The sequence below is a fragment of the Myxine glutinosa genome, chromosome 14 (assembly GCF_964187855.1).
Source record: "Myxine glutinosa chromosome 14, kmMyxGlut1.1, whole genome shotgun sequence".
NCBI lineage: Eukaryota > Metazoa > Chordata > Myxini > Myxiniformes > Myxinidae > Myxine > Myxine glutinosa.
The window spans coordinates 78,213,432-78,233,894 of NC_136274.1; the positions used below are offsets into that span (position 1 = coordinate 78,213,432).

The window sequence follows — 20,463 nt, forward strand, 5'->3', positions numbered from 1 at the left end:
CCCTTTTTGCTGAATATCTGAAGTTGAGCAATCTTGAGAAGAAACAGGCACTTCTGGAGCTTGGAGCCAAAGGCTTGCAGCAGAAGCTGGAGACTGAGCGACAACTCAAGCAGAAACTTATCCAAGAGGTATTTGTGGTCCATATTCTTAACTCAAACTATTGTATACTTTGGATGATGATTTGATTTGTTCGCTATTTATTTTTGCTACGACTAGCTGTGTGACGGGTTTAATCGAAAGACAGCGTGTTGCATGCAATTCATAAACGTTGCAAGTCAATCTCGAGTCTCAATGAGGTTGTAAAATGCAGTGAAACACGCAAAAAAAGAAGAAGATCTTTTATAATATGCTGCTGCTACTGCTGTTGTAGCTGTGGTTGTTGTTCCTTGTGCACTCCTTCCATGTACTTTTACATATTTTTCTATGGCTTTGATAAGTATTACTATTTATAATTTCGTGTGCTCCTTTCTTGTCGATCATGTTTTATTACCTCCGCCATCAAAGGTGGATGAAGGTTATGTTTTCACCCCTGTCTGTCTGTTTGTCCGTTTGTTTGTGAACAAGGTATCTCAAAAAGTTGAGGACGGATTTGGACAAATTTGGCAGAGAGGTAGCGTATGTGACAAGGACGAAATGATTAAATTTTGGTGAATATCTGGATTCGGATCCGGCTCGTAGAATTTTAAAAGTGATTCTTCACCATTGGGAGATAGAACTAAAAACGATACATAGCAGGATATCTCAAAAAGTTATGGATGGATTTGGATGAAACTTTGTAGACAGGTTGTGTGTGTGACGAGGAAGAATCGATTCAATTTTGGTGAAGATCCGGATCCGGCTCGTAGAGGTTTTTAAAAGTGATTCTTCACCATTGTGATATGGCCAACCAGGTGGAGGTATGCTCTCCACTGAGTGCTGTTATAGTTTTTAAAGGTTCCTGATGTCGTATGGTTGGAAATGCTAGATTAAAGCTCCACGTCCTGCTTCTTCCTTCCCGGAAAAGACGGGCTTTTAAAGTAAAGCTGAACTGCCGCCGTCTGAAAAGCTGAAAGCCGTCTCTGAGCGCCGAACGATGCCGAGTCGCTCCAGGGTAGCGAACGCCGCTTTTGCCACCGCCAGCTTCGTCGGCTCGAGGCGGCGTGCCCGGGCGTAGACCGGTGGCCCGACGGTGGGGATGTGATGGGCCACCCCGTGCTTGACGGCCCCCGCCGAGAAGGTGGGCCGCGTGAGGGCCGGGAAGCCGGCGAGGAGGCGGGTGAATGCGTCCGCTGCCGGAAGCGTACAGACCAACGTGGCCGGAACCGAACCGTTCGGCAAGCCGCTTGGCAAACCGCTCGTTGAGCTGCTCGCCGAGCTGGGCAACGCACAAGCGAGCGAGCTGAACGTCTCGGCCTGGACAAGACGTCTGCGCTTGACGTCGACCAGGAGCCCATTAGCGCACAGGAAGTCCGCGCCAAGCAGTGCCATGGGCACGTCGGCGGTGACGAATGTCCATCGGAAAACCTGCCCTCCGAACCGCAGAGAGAGGCAGCGTTTTCCGTACGTACGGATGGGCGTCCCGTTCGCGGCAAGCAGCGCGGGGCCCCCACCCGCGGCGTGCTTGTCTGACGTGCCGGCGGGAACGACACTCACCTGCGCTCCCGTGTCGCACAGGTAACAGCGCCCGGAGAAGGTGTCCGTTATGAACAGCAGGCTGCTCGAACGGCCGGCGCTCATCGCCACTATTGAGTGCCGGCCCGGGCGTTTCCCGAACTGTTGAAGGAGCATGGCGGATGACACTGCCGAGCTTCGTGGCCGAACTTGGCGTGGAACCAGCACCAGGTGGTGGAGCTGGAGGAGCGCGGCTGGCTCTGCCAGGCCGGTGGAGTTGGCGGGTTTCCCCGCGGTGGCGGTTTTCGCCGCGGCGGTGGGCGGGGCGTGGCGGCGGTCACGAGGTGCGTATCAGCATGCTGCGTATGCTTTAGCATTAGCATTAGCAGCATCAGCAGCATTAGCAGCATCAGCCACGAGGGCCGTGACGGCCACGCCGACTCTCGCCCGCGTGTCCGAAGCGGCGAAGTACTTGTCCGCCTCGGCCGCCAATGCTCGGGGTTCCCTTAGCCCGGTCCCGGCCAACGCGAGGCGAACCTGCGCTGGAAGTTGGCGACGGAAAAGCGCCCGGAATAGAGAACCGGGGGCTTCGTCGCCCAACAGTGACAGCATATGGTCCATTCGGACCGACGGGCGCGTGTCACCGAGCTCGGGGAGATCCAGGAGGCGGTCGGCCCGTGCGTCGTCCGTGAGGCCGAACGTGGCTAGGAGTAGCCGCTTGAGTGCCTCGTACTTGTGGCCGTCCGGTGGGTGGCGAAGGACGGACACAACTCGAGCGGCCGTGCCGGGCCCGAGGGAGGCGACGACGTGGCAATAGCGCGTGTCATCGCCGGTGAGGCGCCGAAGCTGAAATTGGGCTTCGGCCTGGACGAACCAGACTTCGGCCTGAGCCTCCCAAAATTCGGGAAGTTTGATGAAGTTGGCCATGGCAATGGCGTCGCGTGTGGAAGGATCGCTCCGGCAGATCCAACGTCGAGGGGGTCACCAGTAAAGCGCGGCATTACGTGCGCTGCTTGCGAGCAAGGAGGAAGCGGACAAGCGGTAACTTATAAGCGTCTTTATTTCAGGAGCTCACTGTAACACTGGCGCGCTCCGGGCTGCGCGCCCGGTGTATATCATGAGGCCACGCCTACCCCTGGGGCGTGGCCACCGCCCACTTGGTGCGCGGAATGATGTCACCACGCCAGTGGGCTTTTGTGTCCGCCACAAAAGCATGATTAAACGGACACAAACTCTTGTTCCAAGTGTTTCAATTATTCGCTTTCTAACCAAGTAAAGTATTGTGTATCGATTATCAGCTTTCCAACCAGCGAAATTAACTTTCCAACGCGACGGTACCATTTATTTCAATCAATGACAGTATAAACCGTTTAGAATGATACACACACACACACACACACACACACACACACACACACACACACACACACACACACACACACGCTTCTCCTTTTAGTACTGGATATTGTTGCTGTTTTCTTTGTCTCCAGCAAGCAAAGCTACAACAGCGGTTGGATTCGCACAAGACCCAGGTTCACAGATTGAGCCAAAGCTTGCAAGACACCCTTGATCAGGTTGATCTGCTAAAAACTGAGAGGGCTGACATGGAAAACCAGATTGAGAATTTACAGGTGGGGTATTGAGGAAGCTCTGTTGAAGTTTTTACGGTGTAGCCCATAGGGCAAAGCCGTCTAGAACAGTGTTTGTCCGTCTGTATGTATGTATGCATGCATGTATGTCCCCTCAAACATATACCAATCGGAGCTGAGGATCTGGTCACATGACAGGGTGATGTGCTTACGTCTGATGTCATTATGGTGGTACGGCGGCTGACTCTCCACACACCGCCATTTGATTTATATGCCGTTCATGCCGAACATATCGTCGAACCTGTCATATATCACAATCGTCATGCTCTACCTTTTACGTTTTTCATTCAGTGTGAAACACAAACAAACCGATTGTTAAAATGACCATCAAATATCAAAAGCATAGACGTTATGTCTCTTCCAACAAAACGGTACGTACCCAACCCTGTGGGGTATATAGATTACAGTAGATCTTCCCTCAGTTCTGGAAGTAAAACTTACCTCACGTATGTCGGAATTCCTCCAATTTTATTTGTTTAATGTTATAAACAGCATTAGTGACTGTTTAAAAAGCTAATCATGTGTGTTTGTGGTTTATAATATTTTACAAGCCCGGCTACGTCGCTGTTAGACTTCCAGTCTTGTTTTTTTATGTTTCCGCTGACAAAGTCACCGGAGGACAGTGTTTTTGGGTTGTCCGTCTGTACGTCCGTCCGTCCCGGCTAAACCTAGTTTTTCTCAGCAACTATATGTCCGATTGAGAGGAAACTTTCAGGGTAGGAGTGACACCCATGCAGAATGTTTTTATGATAATTGTGATGTCATGGGTCACGTGGTATGGCAGCCATCTTGAATTAAAACAAATAATTAAAAAATAATTTCTCAGAAACCACTGAATGGAAGAATTTTGAAACTTGGCACATTGTCAAGTACTCCCAATGGGGAACAAAAGCATGATAATGATGACATCATCGGTGAAGTGGTATACCAGCCAAAAATGTTTTAATCGAATTCGTCATCCTAAAAATCTGATATTGCATGGATGATCTATGACCCATTTGTATTGAAATATTAAATTTATGACATCATGGAACCATGATTGTCATGGGGCCCGCAAGGCTAACCCCCACTTTAGCGGGGAAAATTTCCTTAAAACGATCATTCATTCATTCATTCATATGTCATATTTGATTGAAGGAAAATATTAAATAATTATATCTGAAACCGCTCACCCTATCGATGTGATATTTTTCAAATATCATCTAACAGCACTGTTGCATATAGTTTGAAAATGATGTCGTCATAGGTCACGTGGTTTGGCAGCCATCTTGGATAGAAAGATGAACCTTATCCGATGAACGCGAAACTTCACAAACGTGATCCCCCACCCATGCATATGCAGAGTGATGGCATCTACCGGTTGTGGGACTATGCGGAGGCATATTGACGACATAGACGCATTGTTCTAGTTTTAATTAGTATTTCTTTTTTTGCTCCCTTGGTCAGATGGGACTTGAAAAAGTGGATATGGGTGTGACATGAGGTGAATTTTGCAGCCTCCCAAATGACAGGCATAACTAGAGGGTTTATGGAACATCTTACTTTGAGCAGTCTTGAGGAAAAAAAAAGAACATGCCAGCTCAGGTGTTTCAACGCTGGGCACTGCCATTTTGTCTGAATATGGATGTTCCACTGCCCTGTCAAATTTGATTGGTCTTGACGGCATTAAATTTTGCCAAAGTACTGCTTAATTGAAGACTTTTGGAAGAGCAAACAAGACAATTTGTGTTCTACCAGTGCTCGAAATATACAATTCAATTGAAATAAAGTAATCGTTTTATGAGCTTTAGAAAATAAAACAGTTTCCCATTGAATCGGAAGTTTACCATTTATAAATTTGGAGTACCGCACATTTATAATGCATAAGCCATGACTCACAATTTTCGATTGCAAATGTTCAAGTTGTCCGGACATTGAGGCAACAATTGTCATTGGTTTATGAAATTCATTTTTCGAGAACATTCTTCTTTGCTGAAATACATTGGAAACCTCTTGTATTCATTCGTTCTCCTCTTATAGGCGATATGTGAGAATGAACGAGTAAAGATGGAAGGAACCATCACACAGCAAAGCAAGCTCATCGATTTCTTGCAAGTGAAACTTGACCAGCCTGCCAAGAAGAAAAAGGTACGCTGGATACCTCTCTATGGCTGTTGTCATGTGCTCGGTTGCTTGTTCATCTTACAATGACATTGTCGCACCTTGCCATCATATGATGCTGTGTAATCGACTGGTGTAGCATATTGACATACTGTAAAAGTGGAAATTTTCACTCTCCATAATTTTTTCGCTTCTTGCGCTGCAAAAAAGAAGCACAAACTTAACAATGTGCGAATATATTATATATACTAGTCGAAAAGCCCGTCAAAAATGACGGGTTGGAACCCGTCTATTCGACGATACAGCCTCGTGAGGGTAGCAAAGTCTGAAGCCTGAGCCTTCCGAATTTTTCTGTCCTCTGGGTCATGTGGGTCAACAATACCCGTGACTGCCCCTCACCCCACTCCACCATCCCCTCACAATCCCCCATCAACCATCACCCTAGCTAACAATAGTAGTTGTAGTAGTAGTAGTAGTAGTCGTCATTCTTTGTGTTCAATTTGCTGAAGTCTGTGTTGTTTACAGAAAGCATATAACATAAAATATGAGGTTTGAGATCATAAATCTCCTGACCGTCTTGGTGATTTGGCTGTTCCTGTCGGCTGTCAAAACGTCCAGAATTAGCATTGACCATGCCATGCATGTACAGGCTATACCCAACAATACACGTTTCTACCACATGCCAATATTGCTTGTTAGCTTGGTCGACTTTAGATGGCTTGCTTACTAGGGCCGGGGTTACAAGTATCTTAAGCCTTTTCATGTTGGCCCAATTCCCGATTAATTTTTTTTTATTTTGAAGTTAATACACACCTTTATTATCATAATTATTAATGGGCCTGTGTACCGTTCAGTATTCTGGAGGCCTTTCTGTATCCTAAGGCATGACACTTTCCAAGTCGGAATCATTGCTGCTATCATTTGTGTCCAATTAATACGGCTCAAACCGATAGTCCTGAATACCTGATGCTTCAGCCTTGTGCATATTAAAGTTTTCAAATTATTTGCTGCACTCTGAGCTGACAGTACATGATATTTGAGATTATGTGAACCATTGTCGTCCATTGTGCGTAATTGATGTCAGGGTTGCATTTCCAAAATTCCAAGTAGTCCTATAACAGGATGGATATATTGTTGTCATTATCACTTTTGTTTGGGTATTCTGTCCCAGATAGATTTTGTTCCCTGCTCAACAGGATGTATATCATCGTCTAAAAGTTCAATTGTTTTTATGCCTCCGCCGACGACGACGGAGGCATTATGTTTTGGGTTGTCCGTCCGGCTGTCCGTCCATGCGTCCGTAATAGGTTTTCGTTGCCACGATAACTTAAAGGATGAAGGGATCTCAGCCAAACTTTGTACAAGTATGTATAATGATGCAAAGGTGAACTGATTAGATTTTGGCGTCAAAGGTTGATTTGAAATATATAAAAAACCTATTACGTATATTAATTCAGGGCTTAATCTTCGTTATTTTCGGGCATAATCTTCAGGGCTTAACCTTAATTATCAGCAGGGCTTATTCAAAAATGGTCATGTCAGGTAAAAATGTGATATTTGAGAACAACTGAATGGATTTAAATAAAACTTGGTACAAGTATATGTAATGATATAATAATGTGGGTGGAGGCATACCTGTCGATGTGACGTCTAGTCTAAGAGTGTTATTCTCGTTTTATTTTGATACTTTCGTTTTATTTTGTTTTTATTTTGATGGCATCAAATTAATAAAAAGTAATTTCAGGATCCATGGGCTACAGAAAAGAAAGAGCTTAAATTTGGTGATACGGGGTCTTTGAATATAAACTGAGATCCAGTGTAAAGCAGCATTGACAATAGATGTGTTTTTATGACTCCGCCCCGAAGGTGGCCGGAGTCATGTTTTCGGGTTGTACGTCTGTCTGTACGTATGTCCGTCCGTACGGGCTAAACCTCGTTTTTCTCAGCAAACACATGTCCAATTGAGACGAAACTTTCAGGGCAGGAGTGACACCCATGCAGAATGTTTTTATGATAATTGTGATGTCATATGTCACGTGGTATGCCAGCCATCTTGGATTAAACGCAAATAATTAAATAATTATTTTCTCAGAAACCGCTGAATGGAAAAATTTTAAACTTGGCACATTGTCAAGGACTCCCAATGGGCAACAAAACAAGATAATGATGACATCATAGGTGAAGTGGTATACCAGCCAAAAATGTTTTAATCAAATTCCTTATCTTACTATAATTCACCAAATGTCCGTCTGTCCGTCCGTTCCCAGGTACCGCAAACATAGCTGAACCGATCGCAACGATATTTTGGGTGGGTAATCCTGGGACCCCCTGGAGTAAAATAGGCTATATTGTTTTTCCAATTTTCCAGTTTTTCCAGTTTTTCCAAACACAATGGAATAATATTTACCGATATGAACAGTGATGTGGCTTTTATTGAAATTCTACAAATACTGTTTAGATTTTGATGAGAATTACGAACCTGCAGCGAATCCGGAAGTGGACAGATGACGGCAATGAGCGAATTTGATAATATCCCAATGCAACCGTCATTTAAAACAGTATTTTGTTAAAGTATTAATTTACTGATTGGAATTGAGTGAATACAATTACGATTTTGAATTCATAATTGTATTCACCCAACCATACGGAACTTCACATCAGGATTTAAACATTTGTTTATGTCACGAATATTGTTAAAAGTTTATTTTTTATATTAATATTATTTAATTTGTGATTGGAGTTATGCTGCTTGGAATGGAAAAAGAGATATCGAGTTCAAGTGAATGACGAAATGCCGTGACGGTTTCTACTTTCTAAACGTGAAATTCGCAGATCGCCATATGCAGATTCGCCACGGTCCCACAATCGATGTTTCTATACGTGAACGGACCCGTTTGTTTGCGAACGGGTACGTTTTTCATGGAAGTCCTTCACAAACTTGCTGTCCATGTCTGACGTGCGACTGAAGGTGCTACAGGAACATGGAATTTATTGGTTTCATGCTTTAGCATTCGCCGTTTCTGCATTGTCTGTTTGCTTCTGGCCTCCCACCCGTGCGTAGCACGGGTACCTCACTAGTCCGAAAAATCTGAAATTGCATGCACATGATCTATGACCCATTTGTATTGAAATATTAATTTTATGACATCAAAGGTCACATGGTTTGGCAGCCATATTGGATTTAACCTAACACCTGTAAAAAAAACTTCTCCCAAACCACCAAATCAATTGACTCAAAACTTTACATGTGTCATTGACTAGGCATGGCAATTAAAAAATGATTACGAAACCATCATTGGTCACATGGTATGGCAGCCATATTGGATTGAAGGAAAATATTAAATAATAATTATATATCTGAAACCGCTCACCTATCGATGCGAAATTTTACAAATACCATCTAACACCATTGTTGCATATAGTTTGAAAATGATGACATCGTAGGTCATGTGGTTTGGCAGCCATCTTGGATAGAAAAACGAACCTTGTCTGATCAACACAAAATTTCACAAATGTGATCCCTTACCCATACATATGCAGAGTGTACATTTTAAAAGGTCATATGTCATGTGGTGTGGCAGCCATATTAGTTTGAAAGCCGATATTTAAAAAAATCCCTTGTTTGAAACCGCTTCACCGATCGATGTGAAACCTGTAATGGCTGGTGAAAGAAATTGTGATACTTGAAAACAGCTGAAGGGATTTAAATTCAAACTTGTTTATTTTTAGGACAGTGAACAAGGGCAACTACCTGTTGTGGGACTATGCGGAGGCATGTTGGCGACAGTCACATTGCTCGCGTTTGTGTTGTCAGATGACTGGCTCTGCATGTGCATGCAAAAATAGTTTTCCACTTTTTGTTGTTTTTTGTACTCATAATGCTTGTACAGGGGTTGTTTGGGCGAAAAGGCAAGGAGGGATTGCTGCAGCAGGGCTTGGCAGCATCGTACGGTGACCTACACACGGCACTGGAACACGAGAAGGCACGCACCACTGACCTTGAGGAGTCACTACAGAAAGTCCGCCTGGAATTGAAGGCCTCACAAGAGGAAGGTATATTCAAGAGAAGGTAGATACTGGAGAAGGCTACTCTGCCCACACTGCTTATACCATATCACACACCAGCATGAGAGCACTTCCTCCACATTTGACTAGTATATCAAATGTCCTCATGCAAGCAAGTTTGAACAGATGGTCAGGCAGCTGGGAGATGCTAGCAGGCACTTGTGAAGAGGAAGAATGTAGATAGTCACCTTAGGAAAGTGGGGAAGGTGGTGGAGGGTGAGGGTTACATAGAAAAGGGGCATTGACATGCTTGGGGATGTGCATGGTGTGTAGCACCATACCATGCAATCCTACCCTCCCTTTGACATATCTTAATCCCTCAACATTTATTTAATTTTAATTTTAATTCACGTACTGTTATTATATCCACTACCCTTCCTGGATGGCTAGACCAAATATAAAGTAAGACTAGGATGGAAAACTGTGTTTAATGGGGGAGGCTCATGTCCTGCGTCAGCGTACTGGTATACGACAAAAATATATGGAATTGGCACAACGTTGGTTAAGCTCTTTTGCTCTGATGAAGGGTTTACCATCACAAACGTTGCCGTCTCCGTGCTTCCCTCGGCGGTATTTCAATCAACGCTGTTTATTTCTTCCATTGTTCATGTATCAATTAAACTTTGAATAATAAAAACGCCCGTTTCAACTGCTGCTGTTCTCTTTTTTTTTTTACATTGATTTATTTATTTAGTTATACCTTGTGTCTGTGACGTTGAGCCCTTTCACCTACCAATCTCAAAATGTCAAAATGTCAAATAGACAAAAAGTCTATTTTGTCAAAATTGTTTCCTTCATTTTATTGTTCTACTGCCATTCAAACATCCAGTAAACACCATCAAATAAATAGAGGAAGCAACACGCAATATATTTGTATGTTCCTTTTAGCCGAAAAATTGATACCTAAGGGGGCCGCTGGGTACTTGTGTATTCTGCATTGTGCTGGCATCTTCCAATCAGCACAGTAGGCGAGTTATCTATCATCAGCTTCCTGAATAAATTCCAAATTCCTTCCCAAAAACTTTCCCCAACTTTCCCCACAAGGAGAAAATAAAATAGTAGCAATAGTTATAGTATGTTGGGAGGTATGTCCAAATTCTTAACGAGTGGCTGCTTCACCTGGATATAAAAATAAAAATAAAGATAGGCCCACTGGACTAGAAGCTAGTGGCTTATCCGGGCCCTGGACTAATGTTGTAATCCAAATTTGAATGTTCACAATTTTCCCAAAAGTTTACAAAGTCTGCCATTTTGCCACACTTCCGGTCATGTGATCGGTATGGCCTCCGCAGTTTAGCATTAGGGCCCTGTCCTAATGTTGTAACCCAAATTTGGTAGCATTCTGACTGGTTGGTCTAGAGAAGAAGATTTTTGAAGGAATGTACACAATTTTCCCAAATTTTTTAAATGTCCTTCATTTTGACACACTTCCGGTCATGTGATCGGTATGGCTTCCGCCATTTAGCATTAGGACCTTGTCCTAATGTTGTAACCCAAATTTGGGAGCATTCTGACTGGTGGGTCTGGAGAAGATTTTGAAGGAATTTACGCAATTTACCCAAAAACACGACCTTTATCAGCTTCAAGCCGTGGAAAAGAAGACCTTTACGATCAGTGGAATTTCCCTCGCTGAAGCCGAGTCTTTGGGCCTATCACTTTCGCATCGCAGACAGGTCGGTTATCTCTGTCTTCTGCCACCTCCTTACTGGTCTGCTTTTTCCATGACTTGACTCCCCCTCCACCCCCTTCCCCACCCTCTCCTTCCCCAGGTTTCTGCTGGCCGCACACGGTCCACAATCAACTCCCTTATGGTGAAACTCCCATCATCCAGAATCACTGATCATCTCCACTCATTTGTTCTTCTTTTGTCCCACCTGTGGAACCAACTTTCACATTCTCTTCAATCTCATTCTTACTTTTGCAGGTCTTCAAGACAGCTGGTCACCACCATCTCAGATCATCCCCAATCCAAGACCATGATATTTTCTACCCTTATTACTCCCCGACCCACACAAACTCTCCTTCCAAATTTCAAGTTTTTCTCTCCTGAGAGATTCCATCTGTATCCATCTTGTCTACCCCATGCATCCTTCCCCCCCATTTCTCCTCTCGCACACATTGTTTGACAAGTTTCCCTCTATCCTGTACTTCATCTCTGCTGGTGGTGTTTTCCCCCCTCTACTGCTCCTTTTGTCCTTTTACGTCTTGATTCCTTCAGTGTACTTAGCTCTTCCACGGGCATTGACTCTATACAAAATAAATCTCTACAATTTTGCAATAAACATTTTTATTTTTATTTTTATTTTTTGTAATTCCTGAAGTTTCCCTTTCTGGTTTTTGTTTTTTATTTGTGAAGCAATTTTATTATTTTTGAGCACTATTTATTGAATACGTTAGAGTATGAAAGGTGCAGGTTTTGCATGTCAAAACCGCTGCAGGGTCCTTTGACATGTCCATGGGCTCAGTAATGTCACCTGCTGGGTTTTTCTTTTCTCTGCTTTCCTTTTCCTGCCAAACTCTCAGTGATACAGCTTAAGAATGCGGACAGCCAGGCGAGTAATGGCTCGAGTGGCTCGCAGCAGCAACTTATCATATCGGCTCTGGTCCGCTCCCCAGTCCACCAAGCATCTGGGGCTCTTAGCCTTCTAGCACCCCCAAGTCACCGGAAGCAGTCAGCCACACCTGACGGTATTGCATCTAACTTCTACTTCCTGATTGTTATCTAAGACTCTCAACATGAATTGCATGTCGTCAGTGATTCTGTGGCCGGTAGCAATTGTTTACGAGCATCACGCTCTTTTGTAATTGATCTTTGAAACACCAGTTATTCGTTGCAATGACCGTTGAATATCTAACAACTCTAACATTCCAAATCATTCATCACTTGTAACGTGTGCTCCTTTTTGCTCTTTGATCAATCTGTTGATCACGTGTGTGAGACGATGTCAAGCCTCTTTCCCTTTGTCCCCACAATAACTGCTGGCAGAATTAGGCCACCACCTTAAGGAGAGGATGCACCATAACATCCCACACCGCTTTGGTATTGGCTTAAACATGCGCGCTACCAAATGTGCTATCTGCTTGGACACCGTGCACTTCGGTCGACAAGCAGCCAAATGTGTGGGTAAGCAACACCGAGTTCACTCATCCCACTTTTTTTCTTGGTACTCTCACTTGATATGGTGCAGCTTCCACCACAGCCAAAGTACAGAGGTGTTTGTGCTCAGAATGAACTCTTGAAATGTGGAAGTGATTTACAAAGAAATACTTGATGAGGTGCATCGTCTATTGTTGCCATGACTCCATTGTTTATGAGTTATTGCTTTTCGTGTTTGCTTTTGGCAGGCAGAGCTCTTTTGTTATGTGAAAGGATGATTAAGATTAGTAGTGTGTATTGATGTTTTCGTTTCAGTAGTTTTAAATCTATAATTTATGACAGTAAATATGAATCGACCAATCAAAAACAAGTAGGCCTGACTGTCTTTCCTTGGATATGTGTCAATTCACGCATTTACAAAACTTATACCCATTAATGGTCGAGCTGCCATCTTACCCATGGTCTTGTTCCTACTTGTTTTCATGAAGAGTGCCAAGTGATGAGCCATCCAAAGTGCTCTCAGTGCCTGCCTGCTACATGTGGTCTCCCGGCCGAGTACGCAAGCCACTTTGCCGACGTTTTGTGCCGAGAGCGCCTTAACTCTCCGGGTCTTCATCCTTCACAGCCGGCTCACACGCCCCGACTACAGGCTTGGATGAAGCTGCCAAGGTGGGCATGGGCTTCCATTGCACTCCAAACATCATCCTCTTTCTCAAAACTCGTCTGCTCTGCCTGATTGTTTGTTGCATTACAGAAGTGGGCGACAGAGTGCACTGGGCTGGGACTGCAAGTTTATTGTGTTGGAGAACTCGAAACTCAAGATATTCGATAGCGACAACTTTGAAGGTAATCCCACCTGACTGTGGAGTTGCTCAAAGTGGTGTGGGTTAGTGGTTACCTCCACCACTGAAGGTGGAAGGGGGTTATGTTTTTACCTTTGTTTGTCTGTGAGCAGGATATCTCAAAAATTTATGGACGGGTTGGGTGTGTGACGGACGAAATTATTAGATTTTGGTGAAGATCTGGATACGAGAAGTAAAAAAAATTTCAGTGCTTCTTCACCATCGAGAGATGGGGCCAAAATGTTATGAATGATCGTTTTCAGGCCATTTTTCCCCGCCAGAGCGGGGGTTAGCCTTGCGGGCCCCATGACGATCATGCTTCCCTGTTTTGAGGCAATGTTTTTTTTTAATGGCCGGATGCCCTTCCTGATGCCAACCCTTAGTCGCCTCTTACGATGCGCAGGGATACGGTGAACCTATTCTAAATTGGGGTACACACCGTGGTCATTCATCCCAGCAAGCTGGTACTCAATTTGCCGACCTCTGAAGGATGACAGGCTGAGTCAACCCCCCTGGCGTTAATTCAGCGATCGACCGGGATTCGAACCCAGGATCCTAGGATCCCAAGCCGGCACCCTAACCGCTAAGCCAACACCAGGCTGATACAGCCAAAATGCTATAAATGCCAAAAAATGCTACAGGCCAAAATGATATACAGCATATTTCAAAATGTTGTTGCCGGATTGTGACAAAAATTGGTGGATGAGTTCGATAAGTGACAAGAACAGGTCGATTCGATTTTGGTTTAGATCTTGATGTAGATCTGGTCCATCAGTGGGATACAAAACATAAACTAAACTAGTCAGCCTGGTGGAGGTATGCATGCGTTCTCCCGAGTGCTGATCTTGTTAAATATGTTTTATGCCTCTGCAGCTGAAGTCACAGGAAGTCTTATGTTTTTGGGTTGTCCGTCCGGCTGTGTCCATTCGTGCATGTCACAGATTTTCATTACTGCAATAACTTGTGAATTACTGAAGGGATTTCAACCAAACTTGGCAACAGTATGAGCTGCAATACAAAGATGAACCGATTAAATTTTGGGTTCAACAGGTCAAAGGTCATGTGCCCTTTGTTGAAAATAATTTTGCAGATCATAACTCGAGTTGGAAGCATTTGGTGTTTTATCTCTTCTACTAATCTGTTTTCTCTGTACATTCTCCTCATGTGACCTTTAATTGAGATCAACTGTAAGTGGGTTGACGTCTCACACAGGCAGAGGCATGTGAAGTTGTGAAGTTTCAAGTTGTGAAGCGGTTGAGGCTCAAGAAAGTCACTCAGTTCACATTGATGCATTAGCGTCAGGTTCTATCTCCTAGTGATCATCGTATTGGCTCCATTCAGAGAAAACAGAAGATTCACATTGGTAAAATGATCAAAAAGGGAAATTCAAATATATTCACGTTTGTCGTTTGGATTGTAAGCTTATTTACACCAGACCTCAATGTTCAATTGGGCCGGGTGAATTGATCATGAAGTTTAATGTCCACCCACACTCCAAACAGCTAGGAATGGTAGTTGAGTGGTGAGATTTACCTATTTGGGATACCCAAGTCCAGAATCATTGGCCCATGGTTTCAGGTGAGAAAATTCAGAAAAGAGGAGCAAAATGTCGAAAGCACTTCTGTGCAAAAGCAGTCTGTGCCAGCTGCATCAGAGAGCAAATTGTACAGTACGGTCATTTTGCCTTTTCCTGCCTCGATGCTGGCGTGTGAAAATGTAACATCACTCTTCCGCTTCCGGTCCCTCGAGCGAGGAAGCGACTTCGACCTCTGCACGTCATCAAAGTTTAAGTATTTTCCCATTTGTGTCTTTGTCAAATTTCCACTCGTTATTTTATTGTGTTTGCGTTACTGTGTATTTCTAGTTAGTGTTGGTTTGCAATTCTTGCAAACTTGTGTATAATTAATCGTTTGCTGTTCGCACCGTGTGCACGGCCTGGTAACTTGAGGCTTCCCTCCCCCCGTCGGTGTTTTGTGAATTTAAGTTCTTTCCTTTGTTGTATTGCTTATTTCTTAGATTTTCTCTTCTCTCCCTAACTTCCCCGAACATCTACCCTTTGTCTAACGTTTTAAATACAAAAAATATATATATTATTTCCTTCTCTCCTCGTGGACACGGGCTTGTTGTTTCACCCGGCCCCCTTTATCTCCTTTTCTTCTACCTCTTCCTTCCATCTCCAGCCGATACTCGCCTTTCCAATTCTAGTTTACTCCTTTCATTCCAACTCATTTAATCCTTTCTCCTTTCCACGCCCTCACTTCAGGGACTTTTCCCAGATTGTTTTTTCACGGTTTCGTTTAAATATGTTTAAACTTTCCCCTGCAGTGTTTTATTCAGTGGTTTATGACAACATGCTATTTTTCTTCCTCTTTAAAAGCCTTTTTTCAATTTCCTCATCAAATCATTCCATGAAAAAAAAAATTCCATCTCTTCGTCATTCCTTTCTAATTCTCTAAACTCACCTTCATTCCACCCCTCCTCTATCGTTTTCAAACGGATCTCTGACTTGAAAATCACAATAAGCCCAGTTTGTAATAAATGTTCGTTTTTCATTAATCATCCACTTTCTAAACTCCCCCCTCACCCCTCCCCTCCTAAACTCCCCCTCACCCCTCCCTTTCAATTCTCCCCTTTTGTCCTCGCCTCCTAAACACCCTCCTCACCCCTCCCCTCTAAATCTCCCCACTCGCTCCTCCCCTTCAAAACTCCCCCTCACCCCTCCCCTTCAAAACTCCCCCCTACTCCTCCCCTTCTAATCTCCCCCCCTACTATCTTTCTCCAATTCTCCCCCCTCCCCTCTCCTCCTCAAAGCTGCCTCCTCCCCACTTCCTCTCCCTTCCATCACATACCTCCACCTCCTCCAACCTTCGACTTTGCTCTGCCCCCCCCCCCCCCCTCAAACAACACCTCACTGTGCCTCTTCCCATCACCATCAAACCTTTTGTCCCCTCATCCTTCCCTTTCTTGGGAATAGAGCCTGTGATGGATGCTGTGAAGAGGAACAGGTTGAGATGGTTTGGTCATGTGTTGAGGAAGGATGAAAGTGACTGGTTGAGAAGAGTGATGGAAATAAATGTAGAAGGAAGTAGAGGACGGGGAAGACCGAGAAAGACTTGGCTAAAGATGGTCGAAGAAGAAATGCGGGCAAGGGGGTTAACAAGGAGATGCAGAAAATAGGGCAAAATGGAGAAGATTGTCATGGGGACCGCAAGGCTAACCCCCGCTCTTGCAGGGAAAATGGCCTTAAAATGCATGTTGTTGTTGTTGTTGTTGTTGTTGTTGTTGTTGTTGTTGTTGTATCCTTCCCTTTCTCCTAACTCTTCTGCAATCTCCGACACACTATCAACAGCTCTCCCTACCTCCCCCTCTCACCCCTCATCTTGCCCTACCCCTCCCCTCCCCTGTCCTTTACCCGATGCTCCTCCTCCCTCTTTCTTAACGGTATGGACCTCAAACATCCGGGGCCTTCGCTCAAACCTGATTGATCTCTCCATACAGGTTGCTTCTAACAAACCAGATGTAATCTGCTTAACATAAACTTTCCTCCTTCAAGATGTCTGATTCCTTAATATCTCTTCCTGGTTACTCCCTCCTCTGGTATGACAGACCTGAGCCTCGTCCTGGTGGTGGGGTTGCTATCTTTATCAAAAACTCTCTTCCTCGGTCTCTCCACCCCACCCCCAGGAGTACCTCTGGCTACGGCTTCCTCTCCGCTCCCACCTTTTGTTCATATGTTTGTTGTACCATCTACCAAACAGTGATGGCTCAATTTACATCTCGCTGTCTGAAAACATGGACCAACTTCTATCCACTCATCCCAACTCTCTCTCTTCCTCATATGTGGCGACTTCAACTGTCATCATGCCAGCTGGCTAGGTGTGGGTACCTCTCTCACCAGCCATGGCACCTCAGCAAAGGACTTCTGTGACTCATTGGGACTGACACAATCTGTCAATTTCCCGACCCGGATCTTAGTCAATGGAGTGTCTTCTCTTGTGGACTTAGTGATGACAAACTTCCCTGCAAATGTCTGCTGCTCTTCTTCTGCTCTAATTGGTTCTTCTGATCATGTGCTTGTTAAAGTGGACATCTCTCTGACCATTCTCAGAGAGCCTCCTCAGCGTCGACGAGTCTGGCATTTCACTCAGGCCGACTGGCACGGTCTGCAAGCAGCCATCAATCATCTGGACTGGTCTCCCATCTCTACTGCCTCTGACATCAACTCATCCTGGGAATTCTTCCAAAGCAAATTGCTCTCTCTCATGCACAGATTTATCCCATCTCGTCTTCAGTTGTCATACCCTTCCTCCATGGTACACTGAAGCTTGTGGTGAGGCAGTTGCCATGAAGAAACTTGCCTTCACCTCATGGAAGGCTAGTCCAACTGAAGGCAATCTCAGTTCCTTTCACAAAGCTCGGAACAAGTGTGTGTCCACCCTCAGGAGAGCCAGTAAACTATCTCTCCACTCTCGAGACTGAACTGTCAAACATGTCTCCCTCCTCCAAATCCTGGTGGCGTCTGGTCAAATCTGTTTCTTGTGTTTGTTCCCCCACAATCCCCTCCCATACCTCAAACGGCTACACAGCTGACACCGCACGTGAAAAAGCCGAATGCCTCAACTCTGCACATTATAAATTTTTTCAGCAGAATAGACAGTGATAGGACCATAGGCCATCACCTAAGAGAAAAGAAGAGGAGCGTTGAGATGGTAGTATGGTAGGGGTCTTTCACTCAGAGTAGTTAATGTGTGGAATTGTCTCCCTGGAAAGGTAGTGGCAGCAGAAACTGTGGGTAAATATAAATTAGAATTAGATAGGTACCTAGAAGCTTTGGAGATAGAAGGGTAGAGGGATTCTGGCAGGATTTAGTTAGACTTTTGTGGATCGGTGATGCCACCGTTTTAAATTTGTCATGAGATCGTTTCTGTCCTGCCAACCTATTTAGACGACTTTGGTTGGGAGAAGTCTTTTTTTCCTTTGCCTTTTATCCCCCAAGTTTCATGCATGGAGTACAGTTTGCAATAAAGGATGATATTCTTTTCCTCCAAGCTTCAACTTTCCTTATTTGAGCCTCTTATCTGGAGCTATCTCTTTGGTGGTGATTTTGTGTTTTTTGTTTTCAACATGAAACATGCCAAGAAGCATGATGCATTTGATAATACTAGGGCATGCCCGTACTATATATATATCTAAAATTATATCCCCCCCCCTCTATTTACATGAAATGGTTTGGTCCATTCGCAAAGCCAAAGCGAACGGCTTGCGAGTACGGTGACAATCCCCCCCCTCTATTTACATGAAATGGTTTGGTCCAAAGCGAACGGCTTGCGGAGTTTGGTAAAGAAATCGCCATAGCTCGGTAACTACTTCTCCGATTAATATGAAACCTTGAAAAGGCACATCCTCGGGTCCCCAGCAATATACCTGGCAAGTTTCAAGTATATCGGACCCGTGGTTGTCGAGAAACAGCGGTCACAGACAAACGACACACACACATACACACACACAGAGATTACTGGAATTATAGATAGATGTAAGCATGCAAGTACTAATTTAATAACATCACACAATTGCGTTCATTTTGTGCCATCGACAGGCTCTCCCCCGGTTGATGAGTTTGAACTGGTGTTGCCTGATGGAGATGTCATGGTGCACGGAGCGGTGAGCCCAGCTGAGCTCCCCAACATGGCAAAGACTGGTACACATGGCTTTAACTGTCAGTTGGCAAGGTTTGCTGAAGCCTTAAGTTGCCTATGACCAGGACACTGCATCTCAATCCCCATTTCATCCTACACGCCATCTCGGGGAACTGCAATGTCTCTGGCCCTGTCAGTCTGTCTGTCTCTGGCTCTGTCTGTCTCTGGCCCTGTCGCTCTGTCTGGCTCTTGACCTGTCGCTCTGTCTGTCTCTGGCCCTGTCGCTCTGTCTGTCTCTGGCCCTGTCGCTCTGTCTGTCTCTGGCCCTGTCGCTCTGTCTGTCTCTGGCCCTGTCGCTCTGTCTGTCTCTGGCCCTGTCGCTCTGTCTGGCTCTGGCCCTGTCGCTCTGTCTGGCTCTGGCCCTGTCGCTCTGTCTGGCTCTGGCCCTGTCGCTCTGTCTGGCTCTGGCCCTGTCGCTCTGTCTGGCTCTGGCCCTGTCGCTCTGTCTGGCTCTGGCCCTGTCGCTCTGTCTGGCTCTGGCCCTGTCGCTCTGTCTGGCTCTGGCCCTGTCGCTCTGTCTGGCTCTGGCTCTGTCTGGCTCTGGCCCTGTCGCTCTGTCTGGCTCTGGCCCTGTCGCTCTGTCTGGCTCTGGCCCGGTCGCTCTGTCTGGTTCTGGCCATGTCGCTCTGTCTGGCTCTGGCTCTGGCCCTGTCTGGCTCTGGTTCTGGCCCTGTTGCTCTCTCTGTGTCTGGTTCTAGCCCTGTCACTCTGGCTCTGGCCCTGTCGCTCTGTCTGTGTCTGCCTCTGGCCCTGTTGCTCTGTCTGGCTCTGGCCCTGTCTGGCTCTGGCTCTGACCCTGTCACTCTGGCTCTGTCACTGTCGCGCTGGCTCTGGCCCTGTCACTCTGGCTCTGGCTCTGGCTCTGGCTCTGTCTTTCTGGCTCTGGCACTGTCACTGTTACTGTCGCTCTGGCTCTGTCACTGTGGCTCTGTCACTGTGGCTCTGTCACTGTGGCTCTGTCACTGTGGCTCTGTCACTGTCGCTCTGTCTGTCTCTGGCCCTGTCACTCTGTCTGGCTCTGGCCCTGTCGCTCTGTCTGGCTCTGGCCCTGTCGCTCTGTCTGGCTCTGGCCCTGTCGCTCTGTCTGGCTCTGGCCCTGTCGCTCTGTCTGTCTCTGGCCCTGTCGCTCTGTCTGTCTCTGGCCCTGTCGCTCTGTCTGTCTCTGGCCCTGTCGCTCTGTCTGTCTCTGGCCCTGTCCCTCTGTCTGTCTCTGGCCCTGTCCCTCTGTCTGTCTCTGGCCCTGTCCCGCTGTCCGTCTCTGGCCCTGTCCCGCTGTCCGTCTCTGGCCCTGTCGCTCTGTCTGTCTCTGGCTGGCCCTGTCTGGCTCTGGCCCTGTCGCTCTGTCTGGCTCTGGCCCTGTCGCTCTGTCTGGCTCTGGCCTTGTCGCTCTGTCTGGCTCTGGCTCTGTCTGGCTCTGGACCTGT

General features: G+C 45.7%; 1 protein-coding gene across 6 annotated transcripts in view; it reads left to right on the forward strand.

Moving 5' to 3' along the window:
* The window catches only part of CIT (citron rho-interacting serine/threonine kinase), a 183,776-nt gene that overhangs the window by 139,032 nt on the left and 24,281 nt on the right, over nucleotides 1–20,463 (forward strand). For 5 of the 6 annotated variants that reach the window (XM_078768329.1, XM_078768331.1, XM_078768332.1 and 2 more), the window contains 9 exons: nucleotides 24–128; nucleotides 3,081–3,221; nucleotides 5,259–5,366; nucleotides 9,230–9,392; nucleotides 11,928–12,092; nucleotides 12,391–12,528; nucleotides 12,990–13,170; nucleotides 13,256–13,347; nucleotides 18,940–19,041. In XM_078768329.1, the coding sequence (XP_078624455.1) occupies nucleotides 24–128; nucleotides 3,081–3,221; nucleotides 5,259–5,366; nucleotides 9,230–9,392; nucleotides 11,928–12,092; nucleotides 12,391–12,528; nucleotides 12,990–13,170; nucleotides 13,256–13,347; nucleotides 18,940–19,041 (1,195 nt within the window). The remainder of the gene's footprint in view (nucleotides 1–23; nucleotides 129–3,080; nucleotides 3,222–5,258; nucleotides 5,367–9,229; nucleotides 9,393–11,927; nucleotides 12,093–12,390; nucleotides 12,529–12,989; nucleotides 13,171–13,255; nucleotides 13,348–18,939; nucleotides 19,042–20,463) is intronic. The other variant, XM_078768330.1, reaches the window with a different exon arrangement.